At 40.6% G+C, this 21,704-nt stretch overlaps 2 protein-coding genes across 4 annotated transcripts; both read right to left on the reverse strand.

Moving 5' to 3' along the window:
* Nucleotides 1–353: 353 nt before the first annotated feature.
* On the reverse strand, nucleotides 354–11,246 carry LOC125298467 (low-density lipoprotein receptor class A domain-containing protein 3-like). 2 transcript variants are annotated; one of them, XM_048249220.1, is made up of 6 exons: nucleotides 11,072–11,246; nucleotides 7,722–7,878; nucleotides 6,931–7,032; nucleotides 6,654–6,752; nucleotides 4,853–4,899; nucleotides 354–837 (listed from the first exon to the last, which is right to left on the reverse strand). In XM_048249220.1, exons 2-6 carry the CDS (start codon nucleotides 7,837–7,839, stop codon nucleotides 622–624), a joined length of 582 nt encoding a protein of 193 aa, XP_048105177.1. In that variant the 5' UTR covers nucleotides 7,840–7,878; nucleotides 11,072–11,246; the 3' UTR covers nucleotides 354–621. The 2 variants fall into 2 exon arrangements, with proteins under 2 accessions (XP_048105177.1, XP_048105176.1); XM_048249219.1 differs by having other exon boundaries at nucleotides 7,710–7,878.
* Nucleotides 11,247–13,740: 2,494 nt separating this feature from the next.
* On the reverse strand, nucleotides 13,741–19,905 carry LOC125298453 (CMRF35-like molecule 1). Of its 2 annotated transcripts, XM_048249201.1 has the most exons (9): nucleotides 19,404–19,905; nucleotides 19,151–19,246; nucleotides 17,433–17,753; nucleotides 16,048–16,131; nucleotides 15,631–15,720; nucleotides 14,736–14,840; nucleotides 14,544–14,578; nucleotides 14,303–14,443; nucleotides 13,741–14,272 (listed from the first exon to the last, which is right to left on the reverse strand). In XM_048249201.1, exons 2-9 carry the CDS (start codon nucleotides 19,188–19,190, stop codon nucleotides 13,895–13,897), a joined length of 1,194 nt encoding a protein of 397 aa, XP_048105158.1. In that variant the 5' UTR covers nucleotides 19,191–19,246; nucleotides 19,404–19,905; the 3' UTR covers nucleotides 13,741–13,894. The 2 variants fall into 2 exon arrangements, with proteins under 2 accessions (XP_048105158.1, XP_048105157.1); XM_048249200.1 differs by having other exon boundaries at nucleotides 13,741–14,443.
* Between the last annotated feature and the right edge of the window lie 1,799 nt (nucleotides 19,906–21,704).

Genomic DNA, 21,704 nt, shown 5'->3' on the forward strand with positions numbered 1-21,704 from the left:
TGGGGAACTGACAGTGTGCTTCAATATGAGACTGAACTTAATAGTACCGAAATTGAAAACCTTATATACACATTTTTGTTCACAAAATTTCAAGAGGATAGAGAAGGCATAAATCTAGCGACAGAAAAGATTTCTGAAATTTTTAATTTAATGGCCAGCAAAATACTAAAAGTAAAGAAAAAATACAAGAAAAAGAAATCTAAACTTGTCTTGACATGCTGCCACTCTCGTCAGAACCGGAACATGTGTGTATCAAATGTATCCATATTTAGTTTGTTTGTTAATCCAAATTAAGTTGGGAAAAAAAATTAAGATGACCTTTCCCCATCAAAACCACTCATTACTCATAAACGTTAATGTCATATAAAATGTTTTATTTTTAAAATGATTCTCAGTGCCTGATGTGTAGGCTTCCTTTAAAACCTTGACCTCATTTCAGCTACAGTGAGCTGTGTGTGTGTGTGTCTGTGTCTGTGTGTTTGTGTGTGTGTGTGCATGTGTGTGTGTGTGTTTAATATGGTATGTCGTATGTGTGGTATGTTTGTTAAAATAATTGTCAGTGAATGTTTGAATCTAGGTATGAGTTAAGTAAGAGCGGAAGTTAAAGCAACCAGATCTAACTTAGAGACTGGCTGCATGCGATTGGCTAATGTGGGCATGAATGCATTGATAGACTGCAATTGATTGGTCCGTTTGGACTGCCAACTGCTGGTAAATGGGATACTGGATGCTCTCATAAACTGCATCACTGGGGTTGACAATTGGGTCCATTGTTTCATATTCGGACGACGTCTGTTCACCACATCCAGTTGAGTCGCATACATAATCATTTAAGTCCTGAAACAATAGAGACATGGATATACATTACATGGTTAGGTTATTTAGCTGACACCTTTATCCAAAGTGACTGACTGAAAATAACAGTAAACTTTAAGGTAACATTCAGAGAACATTAATTATAGTACAGCAATCATTATCATTGACACATAAACAGCATAGTTATCTGATTGCAAGTAGCAAACTGGTAACTAGAAATGTAATGCCAGAGGAATTACAATAGTGGATGGAAAGCTGCTGGCTTAATGTTGGTGGGGAGATTCCTGGAAAAAAACATTGAATCACTTAATCTTTGAGTTCATACAAACCCCCATACCAAAAAACCTTGTGTGTCAAGGCGTTCTTGAGATTTAACACTCAAGGTTTTTTTCACCTTGACATTTGACCTCCAACATCAATTCACTTTATCTTTGAGTCCATACAAACACTCATACCAAATTTCAGGCATGTATGTCAAGGCATTTTTGAGATATCGTGCTCAGAGTATTTATGGACTTGACCTTTGACCTCCAACATCAACTCACTTCATCTTTGAGTCCATACAAACACTTGTACCAAATTTGAAGCATATGGGTCAAGCCGTTCTTGAGATATAATGTGCAAAGAATGAGATATGGCTGTGATTTTTATTTTGACACAAGGGAAACACTTAAACAGGATGTGTAGTTTTAGGGAGCGCCAGATTGTATGCATTAGAAGCGGAGACAGTTGGATTCACAGGTGACACCTGTGCCAGTGTTCTGATTAGCCCGGGAACTTCTCTGGGAGCTTAACGAGTGCAGCTGGTTTTAGGCCATTATGACATCACAGCCATACAAGTCTATGGGGGGAAAATGAGCTTTTTGACATTTTTAACCCTTTAGCCGCCAGGGTTTAAAAAATATAAATTGGATTTTTACATCAAAATTTCAAAAGGCCATGGCTTGCAAGTGGTCAGAGATAAAGTCCTAATGTAAATGTGAAAATCATTGAGTATGACCAGAAGTTTATGAAGGGGGTAAATTTACTCATCTAATTTGCATAGTATGACGTCACTGGATGGCAACCACCGTGAATTATGCACATTTCAGTAAATACTAGATGTTGAACATATTTGAGCAGTTTTACTTTCTTTTTTTGTGATTTCACCGACATAACAAATGAACAGGAACACAGTCACATGTAAACCAACAATAGTAAACTATTACTATAATCACAAACCCTATGCTGCTATACAATAAAGTAGCCTGGTCAAATCAGTTCCATATCACGGGTGACTTTGAAGTTCTTCAGAGCCCTATTTTTACAACCCCTGCTGTCTATACCACGTCCATTACGGACACTATCACCACTATTGTCACTGGCACCTCCAGCTATGTTGGGCAGAGGGTCGAAATAAGCATGGTATGCTTAGTGAACACTGTCGAAAAAGACGCACCTCCATTCACAGACGCTCCGTGACTATCAGTCAATAGACGATCGATCATATTCTCCAAAAGGCAGATATTCTCCTTCAGAATCAGAATAGGTGAATAACAGACCCAATACTTCATCACACGTGAATTTTTTTTTCAACATTTGGTGTATTTCTGTTATAACTTTGATGTAAAGGTTATAACTAGATGTACCGCAGAGTGGTACAAAATATGACCGCCGTCCCAGTCCAGCATATTTTTTCCACAAAAATAGGTCACGCTGAAAGGCATATATGATTCTAACTGTCTCAATGAATTGCATTATGCACACTCAATTCTCACTGGTATCTGCTAGACAACAAGTACCAAACATGATTAGTTCAGATTTCACATGTAAAATGCATTTTATACAACCCCACCCCCATCTTGCCTGTTCATAATTCTGAGAAATTCTTGAATTGTGTGCATGTGTGTGTGTACATGTTTATGTGTGTGTGGGTGGGTGGGTGTGTGTGTGTGTGTTTGTGTGTGTGTGTGTGCATGTGCATGCATGCGTACATATGTCTACTGTGTGAGTATGTGTCATACGTATGATTACTGTGAATGTATGTGTGTGTGTGTATCTGTTTATGCACATGTGTGCATATGGAATGGGTTAACATGACCCCTAAGATAAGATAAGATAAGATAAGATAAGGATAAGATAAGATAAGACTTTATTGATCCCACAGCTGGGAAATGTACTTGTCACAACAGCCCAGTAGTATTTAAATGTACTTAAAAAAAAGTGGTAATGGAATGGGTTGACATGGCACCTTAAGACCAACATACAAAAAAAAGGTGGTCCTCCTAGGCCCTACGGTTCTCGAGATATTCACAGAAAACTGTGTCTGCCCTACCCTCCTTTCGGGGGGTCCAGTCCAGCGGGGGGGCTACAGATCAAAACGAAAAACGATGGCTCCATGCTATCCATGTGGGGCTACATGCCGGCCACCTACAGGCCAGTTGGAGTACAGTAACATAAATTAATTTATTGTATGGCCCCCCCATGAACGGAATTCCACGAAACTTGGCGTGCATTCAGAGGGTGTTCAGCATTCAGAGATCCTACACTTCCAATTTCGTGCAGTTTTGACTATGTTAGGTCACAGATACCTGCGATTACAACACCTCATTTTTACTTTTTTGTTTTTAACTAGGTGGCGCTACACATGAAATGAGTGGTTATGGAATGGGTTGACATGGCCCCTTAAGATCAACATACAAAAAAAATATGGTCCTCCTAAACCCTACGGTTCTCGAGATATTCACAGAAAACTGTGTCTGCCCTACCCTCCTTTCGGGGTCCAGTCCAGCGGGGGGGCTACAGATCAAAACGAAAAACGATGGTTCCATGCTATCCATGTGGGGCTACATGCCCACCAAGTTTCGTGTACCCCGGTCTTTCAGTGTCCCGCGCTTCGCTGCGCGACGGTCATAATAATAATAGGAAGAAGCCAGGAGATTTCAAGATAGTGGATTCCATCCACTATAATAAAAACTATTGACAGTTTCACGTCACACTGTCAGCAGCACCTTACGGTAAGTTAAAGTTGTGAATATGTGTGTGTGTGTGTGTGTGTGTGTGTGTGTGTGTATGAGCGAGTGTCTTTCTTCATTATCAGAACAGGATGTGTGTTTATATGTGTGTGTGTGTGTGTGTGTGTGTGTCTGTGTGTATTTGTTAACATGACTTGCCACAAGTCCAATGTTGACCTCTCACGTGCAGATGTTCTCACGAGATAGTATCTTTATTATGACCACCACGCAGCAAAGTTTTTTTTCATCCGTTTTTTGTTTGTTATTGTTGTTGTTTTTTTCGCATGAGTAATTTTCCGTCAAGGATTCCCTTGAAAGACCGGGGTGCACGAAACTTGGTGGGCATGTAGCCCCACAAGGATAGCATGGAACCACTGTTTTTCATTTTGATCCATCTACTCCCCGCCGGACTGGACCCCCCGAAAGGAGGGTAGGGCGGACACAGTTTTCTGTGAATATCTCGAGAATTGTAGCGACTTTTTTTTGTATGTTGGTCTTTTTTGTATGTTGGTCTAACCACTCATTTCATGTATAGCGCCACCTAGTTAAAAATGAAAAAGCAAAAATGAGATGTTGTAATCACAGGTATCTCTGACCTGACATGGTCAAAACTGCACAAAATTGGAAGTGTAGGATGTGTGTGTGTACTTGTTGACATGACTTGCCACAAGCCCAATATTGACCTGCCACGTGTAGATGTTCTCACGATATAGTGTCTTTATCTTCAGTTGTATGTTGAACGTATTTTTGTGCATGCGTACATGTGTAGCAGAACACAAATGTGTGTGTGTGTGTGTGTGTGTGTGTGTTTGTGGGGGGATTTAGAAAATTCTATTTTTAAAAATAAACATTTTGGTGACCACACAGGTTAAGGGGAGCCACTAGATGTCAGTAGAACACTGACATTTATTTTCATACATAACATGTTTTGAAATACTATCTTACTGTGATGCAATTTTACATGTTTTTATAGTATATGATTCAGAATTCATTATGTTTCATAAATGTGATTTAGAACAGTTCACAAAGTGCAATTCACTCACCACTCCAATAGTAGGTGGCTGAGAGATGTGTTTAAGTGGTGAGGCATCTGTCATTGAAAAAAAAAAACACAAAAATCAAAACAAATTAAACTGTAAATAATGTTGCAATTGATATTAAATACATATTATAAGTGGTCAGCCCAAACCAAAAGAGATACTTTGTTTATTATGCTTACTTAGGTTACAGTTTTTCTCAGTCACTTTTGTGCTTTTCTCACATCACTATTAACATTTGCACAGCAGTTAGTGCAGTTCTCAAAACAATTAGTGCAAACTGCAAAACCTAGTGGATAACCTGCAAAAGTAGGTCACTTATTTAAAATGGATATTCCATTCCTCAAAAGCAAGTATTCATGTCAATGAAAACTGCCAGTGTCATCAAAATGAGACACCATCGTTTATGAACAACATCGTCAAATGGCATTGTCACGTCTTCATTATGACTCTCAGGGCCAGATGTACGTACATTTGCGAACGTAGCGTTATCAGCGCCATGGACACACCGCAGATTGCGAGCGCTGTCAGACCCAAGTTTCCATCGTATTTATGTAAACTGCGCCTTTCTCTGCCCTTCTCCGCCCATAAACGCAATTCACAAACTGAATGGCAGCGCCTACAAGCGCAGTTGAATGAAGTTAACTGATGACAACATTAAAAAGAATCAAACGTTTAGCGATCATGAAATAATACCATACATGATAAGATGTCAACAAGCAGGGAGATAATGAAGATCAGTAGTTCTACTTAAACTACTTGTGCACGTAGGCTATGGAAGATTGGTCAAATCTAGCAAGTAAGAAAGTTTAAGTGTATGACGTGAAAGTGAAAGTAAGACATGCGAAAGGCCAACGAAAGTGGTTCTCTTATTGACGCATTGAACTGCAATGTGGATTAACACCTGCTTTTACAAGGCGGAAGTATTTAGGCGCAGAATAGACGTGCGCTTTCAGGAGCAGTCTTAGTACATACCGCGGAATACATATCTAGGCGCTCTTTACTCTTCCCCTCCCATCTTTTTACGCTAAACTCCCACTTTCCCCTGGATCCTCCCATGAATGCATATGCATGACATGACAATCGCAATCTGCCACTTTCAGCTCCCGCGACAGGCAGTTTGCGCTTTTACATCATTGCGGCCTGTTTGTACATACCTCGCAATGATTTTACACGCACATTGCGAAACAAATACGCCTGAAGTGGGTGCAAAAGCGTTAGTGCATCTGGCCCTCAGTGGTTTTCCAATGCAAAAAAGGTCAGAACTCGGTGACATACCTGAACATGCTCAAGACAGCACTATACACTACTTGTACGGCCATTTGAAAACTACAGTAAAGTTACACATTGCTGTAGTTAGGGGAGTAAGTGAGTACAAGACACTAAATATGTACATTTCACATTTTTACTGTATATGCTCTTTGCAATTCTACAGCATTGTGACAGAATTTGATAACTAGTTCAACAATTTTGGATTTAATGACTCAAGCAATGAAATGAAAACTATTAGTTTTATTGGGAACAACTATTCAGCATCCATAAGTATAGTTCATTTTGACTGACATGACATAAGCTAATGATAATGTTATAAAACAGCAAAGAATTGTATAAAAGCAACTGATACATGTCCAAAAGCATTTGCAATTTGTTCAGAGGAAGAAGAAATTGCTACTATGATGTGCACAAATGACTAAATATTGTGGAGGTTGAACTAATAGTTACGAGAATTTTCATTCTGATCTGAGAAAAGCGCCAAAGCGACTGAGAAAAACTGTAATAAGTATGTATATGTGTACTATATGCTTACTAAGGTTCTTCTTCTGTTTCCATTTGTAGAGGAAGAGGAGTATCACAGCACACACCACGGCAGCCAGACTCACTGAGCCGACCAGGGCAGGGGAGTTATCTACAAACACAGATTACATTCTCACTGTCCAATCCCAAATTTATTTCTTTTTATGTAGAAATACTGCCGGTCTATGAGTTCAAAAAATCTGTTTTGGGAACCAACAAACACGTCTGAGCATGTGCAACTCACATCGGGCAGTAACTCACATTAGGCAGCGACAGACATGTTTGTTTACCTAGCAACCATGGCTTCCCTGACACTGGTTGATGAACTGTTTCACTTCCTGCTGTCACTCTGCTTGTTGCCGTGCTTGCAAAATATGCTGGTGGTGGTTGGGCTGCATACCAATTAATCACCAATGCAATCCGCAGAAGAAATAAAACAAAGTCAATATATGTAACACTGTAAGTATTTGTAATGAAGGAAGTTATTTTTGAATTAGTATCATTGCATAGAGTTTACAATAGACATGTTGAATTATTACAAAACTGCTAAAACTATGGTATTATACTGTATGTTACGACTGTTATGATAAAGCAACACCAAAGAACTTTTCATCTGTTGCACACACGCTATTTGTTTATCACCAGCTCTGCGAATAAGGATGTCCACAGACAAGGTAGAACATGTTGCATGAGTTTATGAAAGTATGATGTATTGCGACATCAGATGCAAGTCAAATTTGTAGTTTCTTATGTCTCATTCCATCGAACTACAGATATGCTACCCGATCTGGCAAACTTACATAGTGCGGTTATAGCCGATAGAGGGCCGCGAAGCGAATGCAGAAGTGCCGTTCCACTGAAACGATTTTGGACACATTATTTTAAGGTACAAAACTATTTGGTGTTGCTTTAAAGGTAATATGGAAAGGTGCACTGTTACAAAAAATATTTCTCTGTTGATGTTACACTGTACCTACACACATACAGTATACAAATAGATAGATATAGATACAGTAGATAGTTGGATGGATGGAGATAGATATATAGATAGATAGATAGATGGACCAACAGGCAAATTTACCACAGCGTTCTAAGCTTTCATCGCTTTTGTCATCACAGTCAGGTTCTTTGTCACAAAGCCATGCCTTGGGGATACATTGCCCATCACCACACTTGAACTTGTGTTTAGTGCACTTCATCTCTCTGGATGGCAGTCAAGGGGGAAACTGTGAAGAGGACTTGAAATGAGAAAAAACGAACAGCATATTAACAGCAATATGAAACAGCATGTTAATAAGCTACATAGTTTAGTTTTAACTGATATAACATATTGATAGTGATTCAGCATAATGATAGTGATGCAGCATATTGATAGTGATTCAGCATATTTATAGTGATTCAGATTATTGATAGCTATATAGCATATTTATAGTGATTCAGCATGTTGATAGCTATATAGCATATTGATAGTGATTCAGCATATTGATAGTTATACAGCATATTGGTAGTGATATTCCATTACTATCAGCAATTTGCAAGTGTAATCCTAATCTTTCCATATATCAACACAATACAAATATAAACACAACCTAGCCTGACAAGACTAAAAACAACAACAACAACAACAACACAAACAATACTAACAAAAACAAACTCAATGCAAAGTATATTTCATGGCAGAACGTGACTTGGACCTCTGAGCGTATGACTGAACACCTAGTCAAGTAGCATTTTGATGAGTAAACATTGGTGAATATATTTGAATATAGTAGATCGATGAGCAACAAAGTGTGTTTGAGCGACATGTCATGCACGACCCTATGCAATTTTGACTGTTGACCCTGTGACCTCAAGCACCTTATCAGTTCATCAAGCCCTACACAAGGTTCTACACACGTGGCATGTTTGATTAAGATCCAAAAATCAAATTGCTTGGAATGTATTGCGCAAACACTATGGACACTTTTGATCTGATTAAAAACGGAATAATGGCTCAATTGGAACACCTTAACTGATCGGAGTCAGCCGGATTTAGCCTTGAGCTAAATGTTCTGTCCTGGGTCAACTCTCGTGGGTCCACTCGCCATGACACCATAAGTGGCATTTCTCAGTGGTGCCTGTCAGTGGAAAATGTGAGGACAGAATGCAAAGCGCAGCACCGAAGGGTGAGGTCATTACTTGGAGTTCCTCAAAACGATATACGTCCCTCCCACTCTGCTCAGCCAACACAGCTACCTTTGAGTTTTAATAAAGAGAGGCTGTTTCAAAGTGTACTGTAGGTTGCACATCACACTACTGACTATTTCTGACTAGGCGTTGCCACTATTTTCACAAAATGACAAAATATATATTTTTAACTGTACATTGGTCATTGGTAGCCAAAACAGTGACTTGATCCTGTACATTGGTCATTGGTAGCCAAAATGGCGACTTGATCCAGTAGATAAGATAACTGATACAATATATAGTGTTGTCTGATATTGCATATTCATAGTGATAGATCATATTACACTGAGCCTGATCCTAGTTCTAATATGTCAGCGCAAATATACAATGACTGACAACATATATTGTATATATGTATATATATACATACTGTATACAACTCATACCTTGTAGCCATATTGTAGATAAATGAGCAGTGTTTGAGTAGCATGACCTTATGCAACCTTTATCTTTTGGCACCGTGACCTTGAACACCTGATCAGTTCATCAAGCCCTTATAGGGATTAAGCATGGCATGTTTGATTAATATCCAATATTCAATTAGCTTGGATTGGAAGATATTGTGTCATCATAACAGACGATGCCTGGCATGCCCGCACAGATGAACGAGTGGACGCCAGTATGTCTGGGCAGAACCTGATCAATAACAGCTGTTTCCTTTCATGAGTTGTCTTGTTTGCTATTGTCCGAAATAGCTCAAAGCCCATTTTCCTTGACAACGGTCTGTTATACTTAGCAACGGTCTGTTATTGAGAAATATCAGACCACTGAACGTTGGGAAGGCCCATTCAAATGAATGGAGCATTCTGCAGCATTATGAAGAGCCGTGTAATAAACAGTACTACTTCCTATGTATCACATTTCCTAACTCCTTGAGAATCTTGAGAGCAAACCAAACTTCAGTGGTCTATTGCATGGGGCCCCTGATCTTGTCCTTGTTGACCAAGGTCATTGTTGACCTCATGTGGGGTATTTCTCAATGCTGCCTGTCTGTGGAAAATGCACCAAAGGGTGGAAAATGGGTTGAGGTCATTACTTGGACTTTGAGTTCCTCAAAACAATATGGACCCTTTCAAGAGAGTTCCATTATCAGCATCATAGTTGGCCCCACAAGACTTCCTTTTTAACATTCCATATGTTATCTTAATGCAGAGGAAGTAGATTGGGACCCAAATAGAACGTTCAAGCATTGTTTTTGTTTACCTTGTTGAAAGGGTCTATACATCCCTCCCACCCTGCTCAACTGCAGGCCGCAGCTACCTTTTTTTCATAGAGAGAGGCTGTTTCACAGTTTAGGTCACAGCTTCACACGATACAGCAGCCCTATTCAACTTGTGGCCCGCGTGGCAGATCCAGCCCGTTTAGATTTTTCTGCGGCCCGCAAGCTACCGTCAAATCTGGCTGCCATGCGTAGCCCATAGTATGATCAATAAAACTAAGATATCCTTGAACTTTGCATGGGCACACATGAAATGAATGCACCATCATGTTACATCGTCTGCTCTGATGGCCCACAAAGATGCACAAGTTGAATAGCCCTGCTATACAGACTAATTCTGGCTAGGTGTTGTCACTATTGTGACTAAATTAATTAAACAAAAATATGTTATTGACAGTTTTAATATTTTTATTTACTGATTATAAGTCAGCAGCAGGCTAATTACTTATTGATCTTGGCACTGTAAATGGTAAACAAACCTTTCTCTTCCAGCTAGTATTGCTTCAGGTGCACTGAAGGAGCTATTGGCTGGATTGTTAACTAGGATCAAGGACTGTACCTTTAAGTAAACAGGAGATAAACACACCCGTCCATCCAACTACCTGCAATGCCTGATAATTATGTAGATTTGTGATGCTAACTGTAGCTTTCAGCTGTGACAGATATACTGCTGTTGGTGTTTTCCATCCAAGTTCCAAACCTTTTTAGCAAGTTAGCTCACTAGTGTAAGACACAATATCCTTTCTGTCTCTTTATTGTCACATACATGATATGTATGGATTGAGAAAAAAACATAGACTAGTTTTCTACAACACTGAAGGCTGTATACCACTGCATGCGTAACCAGTAGTTTGAAGCAACGAGTAGATCAGGAGTAAAGTTGTAAAGTTATCAACAACCACCACAACTTTTTTGCCATCTCAAAGTGCTTACACATCAATCCATGACACCTTCAATTCACTCCAGCTATGTTGAAAAACACTTACCTCTGGATGAGTCTTGGCCTGACTGGATTATTTCTATAGTCGTAGTTATGTATTCTGGGTCGAAACACTTATGATTCACTTGCTCTGGGAGCCTGACTGCTATATCCTCCTCTATCTCTTCCTATCTCTCTCTCTCTCTCTCTTTCTCTCTCTCTCTCTCTCCCTCACTCGGTACTGAGATGCGATGTTGCTGACATCACATGTGTTACTGTCGCAATCATGAAGCTCGGTAGTGTGACCAGTTTCCTACCGCTGTTTATTTATAGCACAAACGGGTTGAAAGCTAATGTGTCTCATCTCGTGCTCTATAGTGATTGCTGCCGTAAACAGACACATCTTGTTTTTTTTATTCTCTACTTGTTCTCACACGGTAGCAGAAAGAGACATTTTAAAGAACGATGATGTAGAAATTCCCCTTTTCTCAAAGTAATGTTAATATAAGTTGCACAAATTGCCCCCCACCCCCCTTTAAAGTGACAGACCTAAATCAACAGTGGTGTGATAATAGTCTCACAATTAGAGGAATGGAGAAAGCCTGAGTGAAGTGAATGTATTGTATAGACCCTTTCAACAATAAAAACAAAAACAATGCTTGAACGTTCTATTTGGGCCCCAATCTACTTCCTCTGCATTAAGATAACATATGGAATGTTAAAAAGGAAGTCTTGTGGGGCCAACTATGATGCTGAGAATGGAACTATCTTGAAACGGTCTATAGTAATATAGAGACACCTGTGTCTGGTAGGTCCAGTCACTGATCAATCAGTATGGCTGGCTACAATTCCATGATGAAGACAAAAGAACACTCTAAACAACTCAGAGAAAATATTATTGGAAAGTATAAGTGAGGGGACGGGTACACAAATGTTCAAATCCTTCTTTAAGGAATGTAAGGAGTGTGGAGTCTGTTGCAATATACCATCTCACCGCTAGATGGGAGAATTTCCCCCAGGAATTTACCCATGAAATTACACTAAATGTAGCTTTAAAGAGCTTTTTGTGTATTATTGTAAAAAAAGACCAAATTAAATTGACCAAGATTCCATTTATAAAAGCAATTAAAGGGGGGATAGCTAAAAAGTGGTGAATATGTTTTATAGCCACTGTACCACAGATAGCCACACATACACATACTGATGTCCTTCCTAGTGGTGGTGAGTGTAATAAAAAATAAAATAAAATTCACAATAAAGCCACGTGTATCGTACTCCATGCTTTTATCTTTTATGTGGATGTGTATTGTGAGAGACGGCATACAAGCAGCTCAATGAGCTGAGCTCATAGTTAATAAATCGGATCCTGATAAACATTAACAAAAGCAGCACATACAATTACACTCAAAATCATAACTTGTGGACATTGTTGACAGAACTGTGTTAAGTAAATCCAACAAGGTCTTTTTGGGAGTATCCTGTCTTTGTTAATTACATTTGTCATGTCCTTGTAAGTTGTTATGTGAGAAATACATTTAAAGCTGGACTCAAATCTGGAAAGACATTCTCGCATGTCTCTTAATGGCTGGGCCCCAATTTTACTGCAACTCTGAAATGCTGCAATACTATTTGGTACATGGCTTTCTGGGTATATTAGAAACTGCATTCAAACAAATATTAATCTTTTTCATTGAAAATAAAACACCAGTCTGCCCTATAACTGAGTTAATTGTGCTTTTAACAATCGGACAGTTCTGCAACAGTTTCATGAAGCTAGATCTGACATGACATGTATGAACTTAACAGTGCTTAATGGCAAGGCAAAGCAGCATGAGATCAGTGTTTTGGACAAGTCAGTGATTGTCACTCTCATGACAGTGAAGTTCAATACAGTCTGGAAAGGCAACAGAATCCACAAGTTCTGATGTTTCTAGGACAGTTCAGTGAAACCCGATCAGTCTTTTATAGAAGCCCTATGCAGGTCTGGTTCCTTTGCTGTTTCTGGGTTTTCGCCTGATTTGGGCTCGCATTTTTTCACGACATAGCTCCCCCTGCAGCTTCGGTAGCAAGTGACTGCTACGCTAAACCCCCACTAGCTAGCGAGCTAGCCATCAAGAAACCAAGCTAAAGACATACAGGGCTCACAATACAAAAACGAAGTTCACCCAAGGGTAGGCTACATACAATTTCAACAGCAACAAAGCCAAGTCGGAGTCCGTTTTGCAGTCTTCTTAGAAACTACAATCTGAAAACTACATTTTAGAGCCGCGATTGGATACTTCCGCTGAGTTACATCCGAATTTGTTCGGACCGTGACCAGAAAGTTGCATATTCGGTTTTTCCGCGGAGAAGCACTAGGGAGAGACGAAGCACCCACCAAACGACCCAAAAAGTGTTGTAGAACCACCAGAACGACACTCAACCTGCATAATTAAGGTCATTTTTTCTAAAATTGTTGCATAAGGCTTCTTTACATGACCCTGGCCTCATTGTCTGTCATGACCTTAAGATTCAGACCACTCTTTTGGATTGGTCGGCGTTTATACGTCATGACAGTCATGACAATGGAAACTATTACAGTCCTTAATGGAAGTGCATGTTACACTGTTTCGTAACAGTCATTCACACGAGTCTGTGTTGGTCCTCACATGATACCTTTTTATGCCTTTAATGATAGGACAGTGGAGAGAGACAGGAAGCGAATGGGAGAGAGAGCAGAGGTGGGATCCGGAAAGGACCAGGGGCTGGAATTGAACCCGGGTCGCCGGCGTACGGTGCATGTGCCCCAGCCAATTGCGCCACAGCTGGGGCCACCAGGAGGTGTTTTAATGTTTTTCCCCACTTGCTATTGGCTAAGATCGCCCCCTATTAAAACAGCTCTAGCTGCTCTCTACAGGGGGGAGGCGCCACTTTTGGAGAAACTGACAGAGGCAGAATCAGAGCCAATTGGCTCATCCCTGAAGACAACCGTTGCGTATTCAGAACCATCTGGATTCTCATTGGCTGAGGTGAGGTTGCAGTAGATGGCAGGGTCAGACTGATGATTGGTTGTTGACGATACAGATGTTCTTGTAGGCAGAGATGGCATCAGATTGATTGCTATGGAGTTGATGACATCACCACCAGTGGCTGCAGTGGCAGGGCCAGGCTCATGCTGATTGGTTACTGAAGTCACACCCGAGTGCAGAGCCTGCGTCAGATTTGTTGCTAGGGAGTAGATGTCATCACTGGCAGTGGTGGGTTGAGGGAGCTGATTGGCTGCTTTATGGTGTTGAGGAAGATGATTGGCTGCTTTATGGTGTTGAGCAGGAACAGGAGCTGGAGGTGTTACCAGGGCGTAGATGGATGTCAGAGCTGGACTGCTCCGTTGGTCACTCTGGTCGGGTCCATCAGTGGCATGCGGAGATGTAGGCTGTATTTCTGAGTACACACACGAGTCCTAGTGGACAAAGAAATTAAATTAAAATCAATAAGTCTGATGACACACCACAAACATGCAGATGTAAAAGTGGTCACATTTAAAAAAGGGTTTTACTCACTGGTCTGATGTTTCCAGAAAGAGGTGTGGGTAATGCTAAATATGGAGTAAAATGTAGCCAGATCATGTTCTTTATTTAATCTTCATTGTCTTTATAAATGTTCTGCATATTCTTTGAGATAATCACATTTAAAACTTCATCTTGGTGTGTGTGTGTGTGTGTGTGTGTGTGTGTGTGTGTGTGTGTGTATACCTCTTTTTTTCTCAGCTCTTCTCTTCATCAGCCTAAAAGTCACTACCAGTAGAGCAAATATCACCACGGCAACAACAAGACCCCCAGAGAGATTAGCTAGATGGCCTGTGGGACAGCACAGCTGATCAACAACACGATTCTACCAGATCAGAGGTCAATAGGATATGCACAAACAAGAACAACTTTTAATACAATTATTATTATGCAGGATATTTGCATTGCCTGTGTGTGTTTGTGTGTGTGTGTGTGTGTGTGTGTGTGTGTGTGTGTGTGTGTGTGTGTGTGTGTGTGTGTGTGTGTGTGTGTGTGTGTGTGTGTGTGTGTGTGTGTGTGTGTGTTTGTTTGCATATGTGTGTGTTCAGCAACCAACATACAGCAACAGTTTGTGGGGTGGTAGGTTGAGAATGAGAGTATTGTGGTTGTGGTCTGTATAGTGACCAGGTGAGGCTTCACTGAGTGACTGAGAGGAGATAATCTCACATTTGGTAGTTTCTAAATTGGAGGGGGATTAGGGGAGTTTGTATATGCGTGTGTGTGTATTTATTTAAGTGTTTGTATACATGTGTGGCTGTATGTGTTTACATGTGTTTCTGTGTAAGGAAATTAGTAAAGGTTTTTGGGTAGGTTGAAATTACAGTATGGTCATTTTGGCTTCTGACGAGAAATAGGCATTGTGGCTGTGGTTTGTATAGTTGAATAGTAAGCGTGCACTTGAAAGCAAGTTCATGCCATGACCACAAGGTGTCATTATAACTTCTGCATGAAAGTGTGTGTGTGTGCGTGTGTGTGTGTGTGTGTGTGTGTTGAAGAGAGAGAGAGAGAGAGAGAGAGAGAGAGAGAGAGAGTCTGTGTGTGTAAGAAATAAAAAAGATAAATGTATTATACATGTCCTCACCGCCTGATGCAGCTGATGTGGGATCAGACTCTGTCCTCTCAGACTCTGTGATGTTGGTCAGCGGTGCAGTTGTTGTGTTATGGGTGGACACTGACACAGGAAGAGACATTTGAAATGGGAGATTAAAAATAGACACAGAACTCTAGGATGAGGAGAAAGAGAAGTGAAAGGACCACAGTGCTGCAGCTCTCTATATTCCCACAGTGTGTCTGGCTTAGTCTAGTGCCACCTCAGAATTGATCTCTAAAGATTAATGGTATCTGCATACGAATATTAAACATTTTCCCTATCAAATAAACCCTACATACTTGATATTACCGGTTATATCCTTGAATCAAATTAATCACATTTTTGTGTAACATCTTGTTAAAAAAATAATAATGACAACTGATTATTAAAGTAGCTGTATGAGCTTACCAGGTACAGTGTTGGAGAGAGTAACCGTGGTGACCTCTGCAGTGACTGTGGGAATGGCAGCTGTCGGTTTGTTGGCCTGTCTAACTAAGAGCCAGAAAGAGAGAGATAAAATGTTATGTGAAGTTCCTTATTGTCACACACACACACACACACACACACACACTCTCTCTCTCTCTCTTTCTCTCTCTCTCACACACACAGGCACAAATAAATGCAACCTTCATCTTCATCTTCATCTTCATCTCTTCATCATCAGCAGTGAGCCCTATATACACACAAGCAACACGGTGGCAGGAGAGCAGTGGGGCATTAAAGCAATGATCAACCTGTTGGGTCTATTCATGGATGAGTTCATGAAAAAGTTTGTTTTTTTTATTCACACAATCAGGGGTGTCAAACATCAGGCCCGCCAGTAGGATTCATACGGCTCCCCAGATGTTTTGGAAAAAAAAACATATTCAAATCCAGTTGTCTTCAACAATGTGTAATAAACAATGTCTTTATGATATGATACATTGATTAAATATAGCAATATAAACCATCCTCAAGAAGGCTGAAAAAATGGAAGTAGAGTATTTCAACAGGAAAAGAGCAGTGTATGACAGCACAAAGCAGTGCATAATTTGTACTTGTTTGCTCGTGAATGGGGAAAGGAGTATATCATTAAACAACACTCTGATTGATACCCATGCAGAAAAATGATAATGACCATGACAATAACGGCCCCCATGAGGTCTGCATAAACTGATGCATCAGGATGTAGTCACGCCCATTTCCAGGAATGCACAAATATTTTGTTTGTAGTACCAGTTTGCAACAATTATTAGTTAAGTTGTAAACATCAATAACAAAAATATTAAAAACTTTGGAAATAAAAATATTTTACGTACTCGCTTTCTGCCAGGACTTTTACAGGCTTTTCCCAAATCACAGAAGTAACTTTGATGCAGAGGTAGCTAGCAGCAGAGAGCAGAAGCCATAGGGCATTAAGCTTCTGGGGGTGTGTTTCACTCCAAACCATCACTTTAAGTCTATTTTGCGCTTCTCAGTGGTTTAAAAATAGTCAAGAGTCCATATAATAATAGTTCTATGGACTCTTGATTTAAGTCCAGATCATTGCTTTAAGAGGACAAGGATCCTTCGGGTGAGGATGTTGAGAAAACAACTATGTATTCACTCCTCACTCATTTTTTGCTCCTGATCCAGGCGATCAAACCAGACACAATTTAGTGCAAGCTGCATAGCTGTTTTACTATATCATAAAACACCAAGGAGCAACTAATACAACACAAATCATACCACAGAGTAGCTTGTTGGCTTCCATTATAATAACTGAATACTTCTAAGGGTTATCTAAATGTTACATGTTAACTTTTTTGACTTACCTACTGTGAGCTTCACTGAGGTGTACGTATCTCTTCCCCATGTGTCAACTCCACACCAATATATCCCAGCATCCTCTAGGGTCAGGTTATGGATGGTCACAGTGAACTTGTTGTCCTTGTTGTCCTGCAGAGACACTCTCCCTCTGTCAGTCCATTTTCTCTGGTCATGAGACCGGATGATTTCAACACGGTCTTTAAACTCTCCTTTCGTTAGGTATTTTGGGTAGGACTCATAACCCTTCTGATATGGACAGTTGATGACAGCATTTCCTACCTCATGTCCTCTCACTGTGATCTCCTTACAGCTCACACAGCTCAACACTGACAGACAGACAGAGAGATAGATGGGGAGATGAAGAGAGAGAGAGAGAGAGAGAGAGAGAGAGAGAGAGAGAGAGAGAGAGAGAGAGAGTTTACAGTGATGTTGTAAGTAACATCACACTATTTCCATGAGCCTGGTAAAGACCAGGTCCATATTTCATTTTGCATTAGCCAGCTACTAAAGGCGGTATTAGTGTAGTGGTTAAGGAGCTGTGCTAGCATGTAGTCGCCTGAAAGTTGAGGATTCAATTCCTGTTGTGCCCTTGAGCAAGGCCGTTAATTCCCGTTGTGCCCTTGAGAAGGTCGTTAATTCCCGTTGTGCCCTTGAGCAAGGCCGTTAATTCCCGTTGTGCCCTTGAGAAGGTCGTTAATTCCCGTTGTGCCCTTGAAAAGGCTGTTAATTCCCGTTGTGCCCTTGAGAAGGTCGTTAATTCCCGTTGTGCCCTTGAGAAGGCCGTTAATTCCCATTGTGCCGTTAATTCCCGTTGTGCCCTCGAGCAAGGCCGTTAATTCCCGTTGTTCCCTTGAGAAGGCCGTTAATTCCCGTTGTGCCCTTGAGCAAGGTAGCCTCGTGAGACCATCCTGATCTCGCATGCTTCAGTTTTCCACTCACAGATCAGTATGGCATCTTTCCAATAGAGAAAATTTGGAGCAGTTCACCAAACGAACGGCCAATCAGCGTTGGTTTTGAGGCGGGTTTAGGTGTGACGTAACTAACAATATGACGGCATCCAGATGAGATGATAGTAGGTAGCATGCAAGTTTTATTCGAATTAGAAATTAATCCTGGGGAAGCTGTGAAGCTATGAGTCTCAGCCATGCAGCTGGGAGGAAGGAACGACACAGACATTCTCCACGGCCGATTCCAGTTCATAATGGAGGAATATACTTTCTTCAGAAGTGTAGAGCCTACCGTGAAAACTTGGTGGGGATTGTCGTTGATGAGTTTCATGTCGCATACAAATGGTAAGTTTAAAAATGTTAACGTTAGTCATGTTACCTAACTTAATTGTATGTTAAACGAAGGCATTAGAAGAAAACTTATAGACAGACTGATAGACAGATGGTTTATCCAATCAGCTAACCAGTATTTTCGCCCCTTCCCAAAAGTTCTCCAAAGGAAAGTTCCCAGATGGACATGCAGAGCAAATGCGAAGCATCCATCTGGCGGAGTCAGGTTATGAGCAAGGCACTTAACCCTAAGTTTAATTGAAAATGTAATACCTTGTAATATAGTTGACATACTGTATGTAAGTCACTTGGGAAAACAGTGTCTGCTAAATGATTATATGTAAAGGTACCACACACACACACACACACACACACACACAAAAATAGGCACACACCACCATACTCTCTGTCTACCAACAATGGCATGATAATATTATAGCTCTTACCAGTAAGGGAGAGGAGTGTGAACTTGCTGGAGGTTTTCATTTCAAATATATCTTCTTCCTCACTGATTTAATCCATAGCAGTCTCACCCTCTAGATCTGACCAACAATCGTCACATACATCATGAATCAAATATAGTCTCTGAAACAATTATTATTATTATCATTTTTAAAGCTCATCAAAAGAAATGTTACAGATCTGTCTGCTTTCAAAACAATCTCTGGCTTCTCTTTCAACTCTCTCCAGCCAGCTCACCTTTGCTTTGCCACAGAATGGTATTTTATCGTCCTATCAGCTCGATGTCCAGATCGCCTGGTGATGATGGCACCTGTGTCCCCCAGTCCTCCTGTCTGAGCTGAGGAGAGTCCTTCTTGATGAAACGTGACGCCTGATTGGTTCAGTCACCCTGAGAGGTGGCCACTACCATCTCTGTTGTGTATTTCCTCTCTTTACTAAACAATTCACTGCCTTAGACGATTACCACTGACTCACTCTCTCTCACTGACCTCATCAGTCTCTTTGTTGTCCTTATTTTGAAGTAGGTTTCTGTACCACTCCCTCCACTCGTTTTACCGTCCCCTATTTTTTATCTCTCTCACTTTCACTCTCTCCCTTTCTCTATATCTAACAATGTTTCTCTCTCTCTCTTCTTCTTCTTGTTCTGAAGTGTGTCTATCCACTAGCCATTCGTCTCTCACACCTTCTTTTTGAACAGCTTCTTGACCGCTAGTCTACCCAACACAGCACTCTGCACCTTGCTCTCAGTGCATCTCTCTCTCTCTCTCTCTCTCTCTCTCTCTCTCTCTGATGTCTGACTGGTTACACACTAACTATCTGTCATATGTCTCTTGTTGCTCTGTGTCTGTGTTTTGTGTCTTCCGTTCTCTTCACAGTTTCGGTGTCAGAAGGGGATGTGGGGAGGAGTGTGAACTGGTCGCTGTTCTCTCCAGCCCATGTTCATCTTCATGGCTAATAACCACCAACATGACCTTCAGTCTAATAACTACCACTGACGTGAGGTAAGAATTATCAAATGATCTGAGCCAATCAGAGAGAGCTAAGAGCGGGGCAATTGGGCTTGGAGTTTTATTTTCCACTCAGAACAAAGAAACTGATGATGGAAATAGACATACAAATCGAACATGTTTTATGTTTTATGTTTTATTGTGTTTGTGTTTGTGTGTCTGTGTGTGTGAGGGTGTTTGTGTATGTGTGTGGGGGGGTGTTTGTGTGTGTCTGGATGCATTGTGAAGACTGTTGCTCCAGGAAGCTTCAGTTAAACTATAAAACCACAAGGTATTCTGACCAAACTGCTGCTGGTGTAGCTCTGCTCTGTCCTTTAGCTGCAGGGGCCTTCAGTTAAACCACAGGCTATTTTGGGGGAGAAGGTCTGTTCAGTACACACACACACACACACACACACACACGCATTCGCACTTGGACAGGACAAGGTTTGTTCAGTACACACACACACTACACACACACACTACACACACACACACACACACACTCTCTGTCTCTCTCTCTCTCTCACTCTCTCACACACACACACACACACACACTCAACACTTGAGGAGGCCAAAACATAACGGCTGTAGCGAAACTTTACAGTTACAGTTTTTTTTTACAATTGCTTAAAGACTAAAATCAAAAGTATCCCACAGTTAGTGAAACTTTAACACTCAAGGAGTAAAATGTCAGCCCAGATTTGCACAACTATAACTGTAAACTAAAAACTCAGTCCTACACAACAGGTGAGCCCTTGTCAACTACAGAAATTGAAAGCAATTTAGCACATAGAGGAGTCAAAGGCTGGGAATTAGTGTGTGGTTTTGCAGATTTGGTATGGGAATATGGTATTATATGGGGTAATGTGGTTATAGTGACATGTTACAGTTACAGTTACAGTTTTTTCTGAATGCTTAAACACATTTTTTGTAACTATGGCTTTTTTTGCAAAACTCTACACACAAATGGCAAAACCACTTACTGAGTTCGCAAAACTAAAAGCACAAAAACTGCTTTGCACACACTTTGCACAACTGTAGGCACAATGGCTATTATTTACACTATTTTGCCAACTCTCTGGCACACTTTCTCATGTGAAAACTGTTTTAGATAATTAGTTCACTTTGCAATCAGCCTAAGCACTATAAATAAGCCACAGGTAATGTACAATGGGTACAATGGAGTGAGCAGGAAGAGTGAGAAGAGAAAGAAATAGCCCTTTTACAGACAAAAAAACAGTCTACTGTACATGTGGGGATATTGTCATGTCAGGCCTGGATACATCATTCCAGAATATATTTTTCCAGGTGCCTTGGACTAGGACATTGCATGTGATGTAGACAGAATTTTGAGAGAGACGACCCGATGTAGACTGATTTGTTTTGTCTCAGTGAAATGCTATTTTGTGTTTTGACTTGGAAAAACACACTTGTGTTTGTTTTGATGTGTGTAAATAAACACTACAGTAATACTTGAAGTTTGGATCCCTGTATGTTTACAGAACTATGACAAAAGTATGACCTCAAACTGACATAGTCTACCTTGTGC

Source organism: Alosa alosa, chromosome 7 (genome assembly GCF_017589495.1).
Source record: "Alosa alosa isolate M-15738 ecotype Scorff River chromosome 7, AALO_Geno_1.1, whole genome shotgun sequence".
Taxonomy (NCBI): Eukaryota; Metazoa; Chordata; class Actinopteri; order Clupeiformes; family Clupeidae; genus Alosa; species Alosa alosa.

What these genes read in the sequence shown, in the direction of transcription:
- LOC125298467 (XM_048249219.1), bottom strand. Translation starts at nt 7,839, where the DNA reads ATGAAGTGCACTAAACACAAGTTCAAGTGTGGTGATGGGCAATGTATC. An exon ending in AGGGAAGCCATGGTTGCTAG is followed by an intron (nt 6,753 to 6,930) that starts GTAAACAAACAT and finishes CTGTGTTTGTAG; the next exon opens with ATAACTCCCCTGCCCTGGTC. An exon ending in AGCCACCTACTATTGGAGTG is followed by an intron (nt 838 to 4,852) that starts GTGAGTGAATTG and finishes CTATTGTTTCAG; the next exon opens with GACTTAAATGATTATGTATG.
- LOC125298453 (XM_048249200.1), bottom strand. Translation starts at nt 19,190, where the DNA reads ATGAAAACCTCCAGCAAGTTCACACTCCTCTCCCTTACTG. An exon ending in CACACTCCTCTCCCTTACTG is followed by an intron (nt 17,754 to 19,150) that starts GTAAGAGCTATA and finishes TCTGTCTGTCAG; the next exon opens with TGTTGAGCTGTGTGAGCTGT. An exon ending in CACATCAGCTGCATCAGGCG is followed by an intron (nt 14,841 to 15,630) that starts GTGAGGACATGT and finishes GCTGTCCCACAG; the next exon opens with GCCATCTAGCTAATCTCTCT.